Source organism: Myxocyprinus asiaticus, chromosome 8 (genome assembly GCF_019703515.2).
Source record: "Myxocyprinus asiaticus isolate MX2 ecotype Aquarium Trade chromosome 8, UBuf_Myxa_2, whole genome shotgun sequence".
Taxonomy (NCBI): domain Eukaryota; kingdom Metazoa; phylum Chordata; class Actinopteri; order Cypriniformes; family Catostomidae; genus Myxocyprinus; species Myxocyprinus asiaticus.
In genome coordinates, this window is record NC_059351.1 from 35,148,941 (window position 1) to 35,165,649 (window position 16,709).

At 36.1% G+C, this 16,709-nt stretch overlaps 1 protein-coding gene across 2 annotated transcripts in view; it reads left to right on the forward strand.

The window, feature by feature from the left end:
• LOC127445465 (rho GTPase-activating protein 10-like) overlaps positions 1-16,343 on the forward strand; it is a 144,780-nt gene extending 128,437 nt beyond the window's left edge. Inside the window, exons 22-23 of one of the 2 annotated variants that reach the window (XM_051705569.1) lie at positions 9,422-9,513; positions 15,209-16,343. In XM_051705569.1, coding sequence (XP_051561529.1) covers positions 9,422-9,513; positions 15,209-15,297 — 181 coding nt within the window. In that variant the 3' untranslated portion in view covers positions 15,298-16,343. The remainder of the gene's footprint in view (positions 1-9,421; positions 9,514-15,208) is intronic. The other variant, XM_051705570.1, reaches the window with a different exon arrangement.
• Positions 16,344-16,709: the final 366 nt, after the last annotated feature.

Sequence of the window (16,709 nt, forward strand, 5' to 3'; positions counted from 1 at the left end):
TTAATAATGAACTGAATGTTTAGTAAGGCTAGCTAAGCCATAATTTACAACTTATTAAATGTAGTAAGACGGCAAAATAATGTACTAGTTAAGCATGAATAAGGCAGTAAGTAATAATTAACTAAATGCTTACTAAGCCATAATTTAACAAATTAGATGCCCTATTTCTGTATAGACAGTATTGTAGTTAATGCTCTATTTCTGAGATCCATTATATATCAAGTTTACTAAACAATATTAAGCCAGTAATTCATACTAATTAGTACTGGCTTTACGAAGCTGTTACTTATTAATTGCTAATATCTTGTAATAAAAACAATTTGACCCCTTGTTCTAAAGTGAAAAAAAAAAACCTACTCTAATTATTGCTTTGTATTGCATTGATTAGGTTATAGTAAATTGTTTTACTAAGTTGTTATTAATGAATTGTATATTATTGTACTAAAACTTTAAAATGAAGACAATATGGCTGACAAGACAAAAGTCGAACTTTTACTTACACAAGTTATTGATTTGATTGACACTTAAGTGATTATTTTCAGTATCAAAATCAAGAGTTCATAGATTTTTATTGCAGTGTAATTAATAGTTTATGTTTTCTGATCAAACATGTTATTTCTTGTGTTGAGTCAATGTGATCTCATGAGAATTTGTATTCTTACGTAAAGTTTGGTTTTAGCATTCTCTTATGTATGCATAGACACTGAAACATACAATTGATGTACTAAAAGAATCTAAAACATAATTTTGCTTTTTAACACTAAGAAATATACAAATCTTTACGTATTGATGAATATTGAATTAATGGAATTAATCTGTTCATTTTATTGCATTTATAGACTATGAGAATATTAAAATGTTAAATGCCATCACATTTATTCAGCATAGTTAATACATTTACCTAACATGACTTTATAATGGTTTCATTATTTACTGTGTCATTTCTGCTGCGTAGTCATCTCGTTTCAAAGGATCGCTTTAACCAACAATAAACTTGTTAAAATGAATAAAACATTTGCAATTGTTAAATTATTCATTAAGCATTTAATTTTTATTTTGTTTACTATGGGACACAAACCAAGTTTTCAGAATATACAATAAATAAATAAGTTGCAAGATATATATATATATATTTTTTTATATATATACAGGTGCTGGTCATATAATAAGAATATCATCAAAAAGTTGATTTATTTCACTAATTCCATTCAAAAAGTGAAACTTGTATATTATATTCATTCATTACACACAGACTGATATATTTCAAATGTTTATTTCTTTTAATTTTGATGATTATAACTGACAACTAAGGAAAATCCCAAATTCAGTATCTCAAAAAATTAGAATATTGTGAAAAGGTTCAATATTGAAGACACCTGGTGCCACACTCTAATCAGCTAATTAACTCAAAACACCTGCAAAGGCCTTTAAATGGTCTCTCAGTCTAGTTCTGTACGCTACACAATCATGGGGAAGACTGCTGACTTGACAGTTGTCCAAAAGACGACCATTGACACGTTGCACAAGGAGGGCAAGACACAAAAGGTCATTGCAAAAGAGGCTGGCTGTTCACAGAGCTCTGTGTCCAAGCACATTAATAGAGAGGCGAAGGGAAGGAAAAGATGTGGTAGAAAAAAGTGTACAAGCAATAGGGATAACCGCACCCTGGAGAGGATTGTGAAACAAAACCCATTCAAAAATGTGGGGGAGAACCACTACGCACAGACGTATGCAAGACATGGGTTTCAGCTGTCGCATTCCTTGTGTCAAGCCACTCTTGAACAACAGACAGCGTCTGAAGCGTCTCGCCTGGGCTAAAGACAAAAAGGACTGGACTGCTGCTGAGTGGTCCAAAGTTATGTTCTCTGATGAAAGTAAATTTTGCATTTCCTTTGGAAATCAGGGTCCCAGAGTCTGGAGGAAGAGAGGAGAGGCACACAATCCACGTTGCTTGAGGTCCAGTGTAAAGTTTCCACAGTCAGTGATGGTTTGGGGTGCCATGTCATCTGCTGGTGTTGGTCCACTGTGTTTTCTGAGGTCCAAGGTCAACGCAGCCGTATACCAGGAAGTTTTAGAGCACTTCATGCTTCCTGCTGCTGACCAAATTTATGGAGATGCAGATTTCATTTTCCAACAGGACTTGGCACCTGCACACAGTGCCAAAGCAACCAGTATCTGGTTTAAGGACCATGGTATCCCTGTTCTTAATTGGCCAGCAAACTCGCCTGACCTTAACCCCATAGAAAATCTGTGGGGTATTGTGAAGAGGAAGATGCAATATGCCAGACCCAACAATGCAGAAGAGCTGAAGGCCACTATCAGAGCAACCTGGGCTCTCATAACACCTGAGCAGTGCCACAGACTGATCGACTCCATGCCACGCCGCATTGCTGCAGTAATTCAGGCAAAAGGAGCCCCAACTAAGTATCGAGTGCTGTACATGCTCATACTTTTCGTGTTCATACTTTTCAGTTGGCCAAGATTTCTAAAAATCCTTTCTTTGTATTGGTCTTAAGTAATATTCTAATTTTCTGAGATACTGAATTTGGGATTTTCCTTAGTTGTCAGTTATAATCATCAAAATTAAAAGAAATAAACATTTGAAATATATCAGTCTGTGTGTAATGAATGAATATAATATACAAGTTTCACTTTTTGAATGGAATTAGTGAAATAAATCAACTTTTTGATGATATTCTAATTATATGACCAGCACCTGTATATATATTTTAGTTATGTGCTAAAGTCCATGTCCTTGGGTAGCTCTGTTTGAGGAATAGACCCAGATTCAAACATTTTAATCAACGATCTCCATCTTCATCATTCATAGCACCCAAAACAGTTGTCATCCCGCATTGATTTCATATTCAAAAAATGGCGCCTCAAGAAGTGTTATGACACAGCTTTTACGGAAGTGATGTTGAATGCTCATTGGCTCTCACGTGTCTTGTGACCGATTGCGACCTGCCGTGTTCCATGATGTTTTGGTTTGAATGAACTATGACAGCACCTTCACGAAGTGCTTCAGAAGAAGATTTCCAGCTATTAATAACTTAGATTTCTCTCTCTCTTTGTACCTCAAAATCCTCGAGCACTGGAGACATTAAAAGACACTTACGTGCTTAAGCTGATACCCCCGAAAGGGCCGCGAGCCAGGGGGTCGATTTGGTCAGAGAAATGTGGGAAATGCTGACGAAGGTCGTTGCTGAATTGGAGGATCTGGCTGTGATATGTCGATCGATCACTGCCATGGAGGCGAAGTTCTCTGAGATGGTTACAAGAGTGGGGGATGTCGAGAAACGGATAGATTATCTGGAGTCATCGGAGAGGGAATTATCTGCTAAGCTGCTAGCAACCAAGGTGGATTTGGAGCGTGTCTGGGAGAAGTTGGAGGACATGGAGAACTGTAGCCGGCAGAATAACGTCCATATTGTCAGAATTCCTGAGGCTGAAGAGGGTCGGGATATGGTGAAATTCCTGGGTGGGCTCCTTCCGAATCTGCTCAACATAACAGGCCATAAGCTGGAAATCGAGCGAGCTTGCAGGGTTCCGGTGTGGAGATCCGTGGAGGGAGACAGGCCCCGATCAATTCTGGCCACATTTCTGAGATAATCCGATAAAGATCTTGTGTTACGCGAGGCGAGGTGTAAAGAAAGGCTTTCTTGGGAAAACCACAGCATTTTCTTGTTCCCAGACTTTGCGAATTCGACGAGAGGAACGTGATCGATTCAAGGAATGCAAGAAACGTTTCCATCAACGGAAGGTCACTTTTGCACTGATATTCCCGGCCAAATTGAGAATAGATGCTAAGGAGGGCCGTAAAACATTCACATGTATGTACACATAATGTATCCCTTTTGCAAAATCCTGAATTCCAACAAATGCTAAAGACTGAAATCAATGGACAACAACTGGTCATCAGTATCCTCTGTGGGCATGGCTTGGGAGGCACTTAAGGCAGTTTTTAGGGGCCGGATCATACAGTATGCCTCATTCACCAAAAAATCCAAAGCACAAGAACTCGTGAAATTGGAAGGGAATATTAAAAGTGCCGAGGGACAGCTGAAGCGCCGAATGTTGTCTAATGGTCTCAGAGAATTGACCCGATTGAAATACAGATATAATACTTTTTTTTCGTGGAAGGTGGAGTTTTAGCTATTCAGGGCAAGACAGTCATACTTTGAGTCAGGGGGCAAGGCAGGGAAACTTCTGGCTAGATATATAAAACAGAGAGAGTCTTTTCCAACCATTCCCTCAGTGAAATCTGCTGGTGGTGAAATATTTACCTCGGCCATGGATATTAATAATGCTTTTAAAGAATTCTATCTTAATTTCTATAGTTCCACATCTTTGTCTACAGATGAAGATATTAGAAACTTTGTGAAACCATTAGAACGTCCTAAACTGACGTCTGAGCAAAAAAATTCTCTTGATTCTGAGATAACCTTGGAGGAGCTTGGTGAGGTAATTAAGGCCTTGCCTACAGGCAAGGCTCCGGGGGCATTTAATTTTTTAGATTTTATGCTACAGATTTGGCTCCATTTTTGCTAGAAGTTTATACGGAATCATTAAAGAATGTAAAGCTTCCGCCAACCATAACACAAGCCCAGATCAGTCTGATTCTTAAAAAGGACAAAGATCCAAGCGAGTGTAAGAGTTACCATCCAATTTCCCTGATCCAGCTAGATGTTAAAATATTGTCAAAAATTTTGGCTAACCAATTAAATAAAGTTATGACATCTCTTATACATATAGATCAGGTGGGGTTGATTCGGGGCCGTAGCTCTTCTGTTAACATTAGACGCTTCATCAATATCATGTGGTCAGTGGCGAATGATCAGACTCCGGTCGCTGCCATCTCACTTGACGCTGAAAATGCATTTGATATGGTAGAGTGGGATTATCTTTTTAAGATTTTGGAAATGTACGGGTTCGGGAATACTTTTATTGGATGGATTAAGTTACTTTATAGACACCTGGTAGCGGCGGTACAAACAAATGGATTGATTTCAGATTATTTCATTCTGGCAGGGTTGCCCTCTTTCCCAATTATTGTTCTGTCTTTCCCTGGAACCATTAGCAGCTGGGATAAGAAAGGATGATGATTTTCCAGGGGTGATGGCGGGAGGTGTGGCGCATAAGCTTTTGCTTTACGCAGATGATATTTTATTATTTGTCTCCGACCTCACTAGATCTATCCCTTGCCTCCACAGAATTATTAATTCCTTTTCTAAATTCTCAGGATACAGATTTAATTGGTCTAAACCCAAAGCTTTGGCTCTTACAGCGTACTGCCCGGTAATGGCTTTTCAGCTGGGTGCCTTCCAGTGGCCCAAACAGGGCATTAAGTATTTGGGTATTTTATTCCCAGCAAATTTGTGTGATTTATTTAGTTAATTTTGACCCTTTAATAAAAAGGTTTTCGAGTGATGTGGGCAGGTGGGCTTCATTACATTTATATATGATTGGGAAGGTTAATGTTATTAAAATGAATTGTATTCCAAAATTCAACAACCTACTGCAATCTCTCCCTATAGATGTCCCCCTCTCTTATTTCAAGCAATTTGATAGCATAGTGAAGTCCTTCATTTGGAATGGTAAATGTCCCAGATTACATTTACACCGATTGACAAAGGTGGTCTAGGCCTACCCAATATTTTGTTCTATTATTATGCATTCGGTCTCAGACATTTGGCCCATTGGTCGCTTCCACCTGAGAGAGCCCCTCCCTGGTTTTGTATTGAACAGGAAGTTCTTGCTCCTATTTCGCCATTGCAAAACCTCTCTATCAAAATAATCTGAGAAGTTAAGTTACACCCCGTAATTTTGCATTTGCACTCAGTATGGACAAAAGTGTGCAAAGTGTTTAATTCGGACATTTATTTAAATATATCCGTAAGCATATGTCTGAACCCAAAACTATGTATTAATAAATCTCCTTTCTGCTGGACAGAATGGATTGAGAGGGAGGTTAATACGCTCTGTGACATATGTGAAAGTGGAGTGTTGAGATCCATTGAAAATATGGTTCAACATTTTGGGATTCCCAGATCTCAGTTCTTTAGATATTTACATCTGTGCCACCTGCTCTGTGCTATTTTTGGGAGTAGCATACACCCCCCTAAGGTGGCTCTCTGGGAGTGGTGATTACTGCTTTTGGAAAAGGTCATGAGGCATCAGTGTATTACTCCCTGCTAGTGGAGTCTGGGGGACAGCGCATCAACTTCTCTCATGAGATTATGGGAGAAAGATTTAAACTTTGTATTGGAAGAGGGAGTGTGGGCTAGGATTCTAAAACATTTCAAGTCTACAACTAGAGATGTAAGGGTGCGTCTTATGCAATTTAAGATTTGATATCGATTCTATTGGAACCCCTCTAGATTGTATAGGCTTGGTCTTGGAGGGCTCTTGGGGAGGGGCAGTGGAGAGAGAAGTATAGTTTTAAATGTGTGTTATTATTATTTTATATTTTATAGTGGGAGGGGTTATAGTGGGGGTTAAATGTTGATTCTGTGAATATATGTTTTGCTTTTCTTTGTAAATTTTGTGAATCAATAAAAAGTGTTAATCAGAGAAGCAATTAATAAGTAACAGCTTTGTAAAGCCAGTACTTTTTAGCATGAATTACTGGCTTAATATTAGTTAATAAACTTGATATATGATGGATCTCAGAAATAGAGCATTAACTACAAGACTGTCTATACAGAAATAGGGTATCTATAAGTTAAATTATGGCTTAGATCGTCTTCCAAAGGATTCGATTAATTATTAATTACTGCCTTATTCATGCTTAACAAGTGCATTACTGTGAAACCTTAAAATAATGTGTTACCCAATTAATTAATAATAATAGTAATTTGTAACTTAACACTTGCCTCTCAGACAGCGACTAGACTCACTAAACCCATAACTAGAAGATATAATAAACTAATTTAAATTACATCAAATTTTACAGACACATGGAGTGAAAAACAGAGGATTTGGACAGACATTTTTCCCTGTACTTTTAAATATCAGATGTTTTAAATATCTGATTTTACAGACACCAATAACTGAATAATCGGACGCTAGTTTGTTTTTTAATTTATTTATAGAATGTTTAAAAAAAATATCTTAGTCTTTCTTTACTGTGATGGGCACAGACATGAAGGTTACAAGATTACAAAATTAATAAAGTACGAAATGCAGTTTATTGTGCAACCAAAATCCCAATAATGACAAATAATAGTAATAATTATTATTTGGTGCATAATGCAGGACTAGTCCAAGTTCTAAGTCCAAAATGTGCCGGCAGACTCTTATTTTGAAATGATGGAGACTTGGCTCTGTTATGATGCTCTATATGTAAATATTTACCTAATTAAGCTTTTTATAGCCTATATATTCACCAGATGAAGGGTTTTGTGTATGTGTATTTAACCAGATGAGATTTTATGAGAAATATGTTTGTTTTTTTATTCAAAATATATGAAGTTGGAGTCACAATGTATGTGCTGACGGGGCATGTTTCCATATAGTCGTATTTTTCTTTGCAATCTCTCACTTCAAATTAAAACTATAATAAAAAATAACCAATAGCCGATAGTTCCAAAATGCAACTATCAGCACTGATTGTAGAACTGATACTGTATATTGGCCTACCTCTAATTTTTGTCACTCTGTGACATTTTTGCTTCAAACCCTTTTGCATCAACTTTCCACCCAATACAATAACAGACGCCCAATGCCAGTTGATTTATTCAGTTTAAAGTACCGTAATGCTATTCTGTTTAAAAGCTGTTCTCAAAAAAGGAGGTGACTTTCAAGAAACATATCTTTCTTTCATTCCAATTCAGAGAGTGCATTTTCATCATAACTCCTGCATTGTAAACTTTCTGGAGTCTGGGTGTCCGTCTGGGACGTGTACGGACTTCTAGATGTGTTGTTGTCCTGAGGCAATATATAAAACATTAGGCTGACAGGTGTTGAATGGCATTAAAGGGTTAGTTCACCCCAAAATTAAATTCTGTCATCATTTACTTACCCTCATGTTATTCCAAAACCATATGACTTTCTTCCATGGAACACAAGCGGAGACATTTTGAAGAATGTTCACAATTTTATTCACACAATGAAACTGAACAGGGACGGAGGATGGCGATCAATAACAGTTTGCCTAACATCTACTTTTGTGTTCCACCTCATACAAAAAAGTCATACATTTTTTAAACAACATGAGGGTGAGTATATGAGGACAGAATTTTCATTTTTGCTTGAACTAGACCTTTAAGTACTGGTGAAGAGATGTCTAGAGTACTGATTTATGGCATTATTGCTGTATCCTCAGTTCTGGGCTCTGGTATTTGGAGGACATATGTGGAATGAGATATGTGCCATTGGGACTTGAACTTGAATTTTAGGACTTGAATTTAAACATGTTTACTTGAACTTGAATTTGCAGTTTTGAACTTGTGCCATTGGGACTTGAACTTGAATTTAGATTTAGATTTGATAGATTCGGCTATTTTAACAAAGAAAAAACGTGACGAAAAGCTGTTGTATAGTTTTTTACACGGTCAAAGCCAATCATTTCAAAATATCATTAATGTGTGAACTCTATGCTGTGCAGATCAACAGATTGCAGCCACAGTGGTCTTCTTTTGGCCTCTATATTTGTCAGTTGGAAGGCGATAAAAAATCAGTTACGGGTTTTTTGGCTTCGTCTGAAGTGCATAAAACTACACAACAGCTTTTCGTCATGTTTTTCGTTGTTAACATAGCCAAATCGAGCAGATATTTCTCCCCGTTTTTCTTATTGTAATGAATGAGTAACTATGGTAATGGAGAATAGATTTCTCCAATGCTAAACCACGCCCCCAGAGTATGACGAGTTGCCGACTGTAGCTATGCAAACTGTAAGCTACGTTGTGATTAGTCAAGGAGGAGTTTGATTACATATAGGCTCAATTGCTCTTTCTGAGTACCCCAGATGTCTTCGTCAGTGTATTAAAAAATTTAATTTGAATTTAACGATCTGAATTCGTGCCACATACATTTGAATTTCAAGTTTGATGTAATTTAAGTTCAAGTAAACATGTTCAAATTCAAGTCCTAAAATTCAAGTTCAAGTCCCAATGGCACATATTTCATTCCATAGACATGCATGCTTCAGATCCATTCCTGGGAAATTCCATTGAGGAATACACAAAAGCCTGTTTGAGAGTTCCTTGCTTTATTGAATTGTGTCTGCTCTTTGATTATCTTCCTGCTCTACTCCTTCAAAGCTCAGCTTGTGGTTTTATGCGGACAGGCGTTAATCGTGCAGACCGCTTTCATTGATAACTTCAGCGAATCCACTTTACAGCTAGATGGAAAGTTGTGTCCTAATCCCCACCCTTCTGAACAGCGAAAGGCCCACTAACTGATTGCCTCCATTTTTCAGTGTCACCCTCATGAAAGCAAAGGCTGTGTACCCCTGTGAGGCTGAACACGATTCCGAACTCTCTTTTCAAGTTGGGGCAATCTTCCACGACGGTAAGTGTTAACGTTATCACTGCCAAGGGCACTCACTCGAATCTGCAGACATATTGGATTTGGATGGTACGACAGAAGAAAAAAAAAGGAAAAAAACAAAATTTGATCTCATATCAGCAATCATGGAAGCAAAGAAGAGGGGAAGTGGGGCAAGGGGTGTAACATCCTTTAAATCAATCCACAGAGGGCAATACAGAGTTATAATCACACATGAAGTAAATGAGAGCCTAAACGACTATCAGCACTATTGTTTTCTGAAGCCAATATGTGATGGCTTCAGCTGAAGACTTTACGATTTTCACTTAGATTTTTAACTTTGAGCCAAATCATTACAACCTAGAATGAAAATAATATTTTAGTTTATTGGCAGATTTTGTCAATAACATTTTATTATTTTATGTGTGTAAATGTCTAAAACTTGCAACATGATTGTCAAAAGGGCCAGCAGAAATAACAAATGACATAATGAAAACCTGTATAATCTATAGAACTCTATTCAATTATCTGAACTAATGAAAACACACAAATCCTGCTAGCTAACACAGAAACCATGAAAAAACCTCTGTGATAGTGTGTCATTCACATTCACATCATTCAAGTTTGTAGTAAGGTGCCAATCAATTTCATAGTATGCAAACCACTCCTTAGAAATGAATTATAAATAAAAAAATAAAATAAAATAAAAATTATAATAATTAATGTCTCTGGACATGTTATATCAAATCAAAGCAACAGTAGGGTGAAAAAAATACTTTCATTAAAATTTTCATAAAAATGTTGCTTTTTACAAAACTGCCTAACATAAAGTTGGTGGCTGAGAGTTTAACAATATAAGAAAGAAAATCTGATGGACTTTTAGATTCTGTGCTCTTTAAAAGTTGTTTAGCTGCTATTCAGTGATTCAGCTTCCGCTAGCATTCCATCACATTTGTATAATAATTTCTTATTATTGTATATGCAGCATTAATCTCATCAACGAAATCAAACAAATTCACTGACGAAAACGTTGGTTGAGGAATGTTTTTTTTTCATCAATGATAAAGAATACAAGATGAAAAAGATGCATCATGATGATATATATTTTACATATATTTAGTATTATATACTAAAGTATATTGTTGACGAAAATATGACGAGTTAAAAAAAAATTCTGCAAGATATTAAAAGTGCTGGAAATAAACAGAAGAAGACACATCTAGAGAAACATCTGTTTATAGAAGAAGATATCAAATATAGATTCATCTAATCCAATTATAACTTGCATCTGCACAGACAATGAAGCCAATTAACAGGTGAACTTGAACAGACTATGCATAACTTGCATTTTGAATATGCTGTATCCGTTCAAAACATGCTACAAGCAATACAATATCCTAAACTGGTTAAATACAGAAACTTGATAAGTCTCTAAATCATGAAGAATTCAGAATACAGTAGGCAAATTTCTAAACAGTAGCTAATACTTGGGTATTGTCATTATATGCTATTATTTCTGGAGCTCAGTTTTTCACAACAAGGAGAGTTGTACAGTATTTTGTAGGTAGTCTATCTTTATATGCTTGATACATGTTTAAATTGAGAACATTTATATTATTATTTTTCTGTTTTGGTCTGTTACAGTTTGACACATTTTTTTTATTTTTATTTTTTTTATTTTTTTGTCATTCTGCACTTTATCATCAACTAAAAGTTATTATTTTCATAAAGTAAACTGACTAAAATGTATAAATATAACATGAAGAAATATTTACAAATTTTAAATGACATTCTCGTCAAAAACAATCTGACTGAAAAGAAAAAAAAAATGTACACTGTATATTTGTTTTTATATTTGCAATTTTTTTAAATAATTTTCCTTTGTTCCTTGTGCTTGTGCATTTACTATATTTTTCTTTGTTTCACCTGGAATTTATTCACTTTTCATCATTCACCAGGGCTTTCTAATGCATTGCATTTATTAAAATGATAAAATGTGCTCTGTCCCTCTGCAAAATATACAGTTGAAATCAGAAGTTTACATACACCTTAGCCAAATACATTAAACTCAGTTTTTCACAATTCCTGACATTAATCGTAGAAAACATTACTTGTCTTAGGTCAGTTAGGATCACTACTTTATTTTAAGAATGTGAAATGTCAGAATAATGGTAAAGAATGATTTATTTCAGCTTTTATTTCTTTCATCAACATTCCCTGTGGGTCAGAAGTTTACATACACTTTGTTAGTATTTGATAGCATTGCCTTTATATTGTTTGTACTTGGGTCAAAAGTTTTGGGTAGCCTTCCACAAGCTTCTCACAATAAGTTGCTGGAATTTTGGCTCATTCCTCCAGACCAAACTGGTGTAACTGTGTCAGGTTTGTTGGCCTCCTTGCTCGCACACGCTTTTTCAGTTCTGCCCACAAAGTTTCTATCAGATTGAGGTCAGGGCTTTGTGATGGCCACTCCAATACCTTGACTTTGTTGTCCTTAAGCCATTTTGCCACAACTTTGGAGGTATGCTTGGGGTCATTGTCCATTTGGAAGACCCATTTGCGACCAAGCTTTAACTTCAAGGCTGATGTCTTGAGATGTTGCTTCAATATATACAAATAATTTTCCTTCCTCGTGTTGCCATCTATTTTGTGAAGTGCACCAGTCCCTCTTGCAACAAAGCACCCCCACAACATGATTCTTCCACCCCCATGCTTCACGGTTGAGATGGTGTTCTTCGGCTTGCAAGCCTAACCCTTTTTCCTCCAAACATAATGATTGTAATTATGGCCAAAAAGTTCAGTTTTTGTTTCATCAGACCAGAGGAAATTTCTCCAAAAAGTAAGATCTTTGTCCCCATGTGCACTTGCAAACTGTAGTCTGGCTTTTTTATGGTGGTTTTGGAGCATTGGCTTCTTCCTTGCTGAGCAGCCTTTCATGTTATGTTGATATAGGATTCGTTTTACTGTGGATATAGATACTTGTCTACCTGTTTCCTACAGCATCTTCACAAGGTCCTTTGCTGTTGTTCTGGGATTGATTTGCACTTTTCGCACCAAGCTACGTTCATTTTTAGGAGACAGAATGTGTCTCCTTCCTGAGCGGCATGATGGCTGTGTGGTCCCATGGTGTTTATACTTACGTAATATTGTTTGTACAGATGAACGTGGAAATTACTCCCAAGGATGAACCAGACTTGGGGAGGTCCAAATATAATTTTCTGAGGTCTTGGCTGATTTCTTTTGATTTTCCCATGATGTCAAGCAAAGAGGCACTGAGTTTAAGGTAGGCCTTAAAATACATCCAGAGGTACACCTCCAATTCAATACACCTCCTATCAGAAGCTAATTGTCTAAAGGCATGACATCATTTTCTGGAGTTTTCCCAGCTGCTTCAAGGCACAGTTAACTTAGTGTATGTAAACTTCTGACCCACTGGAATTGTGATATAGTCAATTAAAAGTGAAACAATCTGTCTGTAAATATTTGTTGGAAAAATTACTTGTGTCACACACAAAGTAGATGTCCTAAACAACTTGCTAAAACTATAGTTTGCTAATATGAAATCTGTGGAGTGGTTAAAAAATGAGTTTTAATGACTTTAATGACCTAAGTGTATGTAAACTTCTGACTTCAACTGTGTGTGTATATATATATATATATATATATATATATATGTATATATATATATACATGCATGCATGCAATCAAAATTATTCAACCCCCCTGACCAGCAATACATTCTGGTGATGTGAATTAAAACACATCAACTAAAACCTCAGAAAACAGTCAAAGTAAGTTTTTAATACACATTTGAGTGATTTTGAGAACAAAGAGTTCAGTTTACCCAAATGTTAAAATAAAAAATAACTAATTCTCTCCACAAATGTCATGTCAAAAATATTCAACCCCCAAAGTCAATCATTTGTGGAAGTCATCCTTTATCCTTAATAACAGCAAATAAATGTTTCAGGTAAGTGTTCTATTAGAATTTTTACACATTTCTCATGAGCAAACGCTTCCAGATCATTGACATTCTTTGGTTTCTGTGCTGCCACTGCTTCCTTGAAATCCCAACAAAGGTTTGCAATGGGATTTTAGTGATGTACTGAAAGGGGCCATTTAAGGACATTCCACGCCCTATCCCTGAACCACATTTTGGACAACTTGGATGTATCCTTTGGTGTTATTGTCTTGCTGGAAAGTCCAGTGATCACCGAGCTTCAATTTACACACTGAAGGCATCACATTTTTCATGCCAAAATGGCCTGATACCTGAAAGAATCCATGGTGTCAGTCACATAGTCAGGATAGCCATTTCCTGCAGCCGCAAAACACCCCCATAACAGGACTGACCCACCTCCATGCTTGACTGTGGGTATGGTGTCATTCTTGTCATCACCTTGTCATCTTACTCCAGATGTACTGCTGACCCATGGGTCTAAAACCCATTTTCAGTTTAGTGTCATACATCTATAAAACATTCTACTTCTTTCCTATTACTTCTTGAATATTCAAGTCAACATTTCCCTTGGTGAAGTTTTGCTTTCTTCCACACCCCAAGAAGGTTGATGTTGTACCATATTTAAAAAAATGAATGAATGGTGCTGCCAACTTTGTCTATTGGAAATTAAGTGCCTTGGAAATGTACTTTTAGCCATGACCTTTCTTGTGTAATGAAATAATCTCTATTAGCTTTTGAGACAGCTTATTTTTAATTGCATTTTTTGCATAGAAATAAATTTTTGCTTACAACGCTAAACTTAAATTAAAAAACTTAAATAAGTGCCATTGTAGATTGATGACTTAATTTTGTTTTAAAACAATTACTTGTGTAGCCTTACATATTTAAGAAACAGCAACATGCAAAAGGGGTTGAATAATTATGACATGGCTGTATTTTTTTTAAATCCTGCTATTTACAAATATTAGGTTATATATTCACACTATGACTTTGAATGTGTCACTCAACTGATATAGATGTAAAGTTTAAAAATTCTGGGTCATCAGAAAAGCTTACCTTTGTAAGTCGTTACTGTCTTTGGGGGTTGAATAATTTTGATTGCAACTGTGTATATATATATATATATATATATATATTCATTTTATTTATTTTTTTCATGCAAGCCTGTGCATGTTGCCGATTGTTGGTTCAGTACTTTTCTGGCACTCCTGGCTTCTGTCTAAAACATCATGCACCTCAGTTTGAGCATCTTCAATATGCAGTGATAATTAACATTCACACATTTTAGTATCCTAAGTATAGATATAGATCCTTAACATGATTCCCGGGTGCTTCAGTTACCTTGCTTCAGATCCTTTCTGCTCTTGCCAAAAAAATAAAACAAACATAAAACACCTTACATCATTTCTTTCTGCTATGGCTCAGAATCGTCTTAACATTAGTTTAAACAAAAATGTTCTCATTCCTGTCTCCTGCCTACTTTGGTGTAAGTTACAATTCATCAGCTATGCTAACAATACTGCCCTGCAAAGGGAAGCAGTAACTACACATTTTGGGCAATCAAAACACTTTAAAGCCATTTATCTCCATTTTTAGTGTTGGCATAGTTACTGTGTTTTAGCTTTGCAGGGCAGAATACTGGTATAAGAACCATTTTTTTTTTTCATCCGATGAAGTGCTTGTCTGACATGCAGTGTGACAGAAGAGCTGCAGTAAGAGTTTTATGTTCGTGTTTGTGTTCGTGGTTGTGCTCTGCAGTGACTCTCTCCAGGGAGCCCGGATGGCTGGAGGGGGTGCTGGAGGGAAAGCGAGGACTCATCCCTGAAAACTATGTGGAGATGTTGTAACTCAGAAAATCCCTACACTGCTCTTTATATACATGGTATCCATGGTCTTGGCTCTTTTACTATCATAAAGCTCATCACTCCTTTAGCCCTCTCCATGCTAAAGACATTGAGAGTATATACACTGTATCTAAAACACAGATGTTGCTAGCACAGGTGTTAAGTTAAAATGTAAGCTAGGATTTGTTATATACATATAAAAAGACTGCACTTTTAGTCCCACAAAAGGTTACTTAGAATTTGGTAATGCAAATATGGTTTCGCATGGGGGGTTTAAATGTCATTGTGACTGTGGTGACCTCTTTTAAATGGCATGTGTCATGATTTTAGAAGAATAATTTGGATTTTTCAGTGCACACAATATTGTTTTATTAAATATTATCAAGCTGATATTAAAATGCATTTAATTGGGCATGTAATGATGTATAATTGTAAGTATGAGGATAATATTGAGCACAATATTATTTCAGTGCAGTTACCATCATCACTTTGAGATAATCAGTTTTCATGGTTGGTTGGAACACCGGAGCACTTTCTAGACATGACCTTAGTGCTTATCTCTTATTGAAATTGATTATTGAAATTGATATGTGATCAGTTAACATGGCATTTGTGACGCTGTTCAAGAACTTGAACAGAGCAATTTTTGTTTTCGTATTCTGTACAAAAGTGTTCATGTTTTTATGTTGAAGAAAACATGTAATAATAAGTAAACTTAAAAAAAAAAAATACCCTTGCAATGACTTCAAATTAAATACTGACAAGTCTTACATCTGTGTTGTGTATACATAATTATTTCCTTCCCAAGACACTTGAATGCCAAGCACTTGTGTCCTCTTAGTGGTTAAAAGTTTTAAAGTTTGCCTCGTGCTTTTTGCCAAGGCTTAAGCTATGTTAAATGTGAACAAAAGCTTTTGTTCCAAAAGTCTGTGTTTTTGACAGTGTGTAACTGCCATAATTTAAGAATTGAAAACCTTTGCAAAGATCTTGCCATCATTGTCATTTTTGTAATGTTGGACCTCCTATTGATCGATGTTAAATAAATAAAGCTGTTCATTCTAACATCTTGCTTTGTTTCTATTTATATGTCAAAATGAGTGTCTATAAATAAGGGAAGCCAGACGCTGCAGGGCTCTGTGCAGGGCTTGACATTGAGGATTGTCATGTAAATTGGTCATTCACTTGTCCGAGTAAAAATGTTACTTGTCCGAACTGTGGTGTAAATATAATTATTGATAATTAGATTTATAATTATTATTATATTAATACTAGTATAATATTCTCATCAGTATTCTTATTCAGTCACTTGTTTCCCAGCAAGGCGTGATACAGTAATGTACCAACTTACATTTACATTGTTGTTCTTGGAAAAATCATACTTAAATAGGTCATTAAAATGGATAGTTCACCCATAA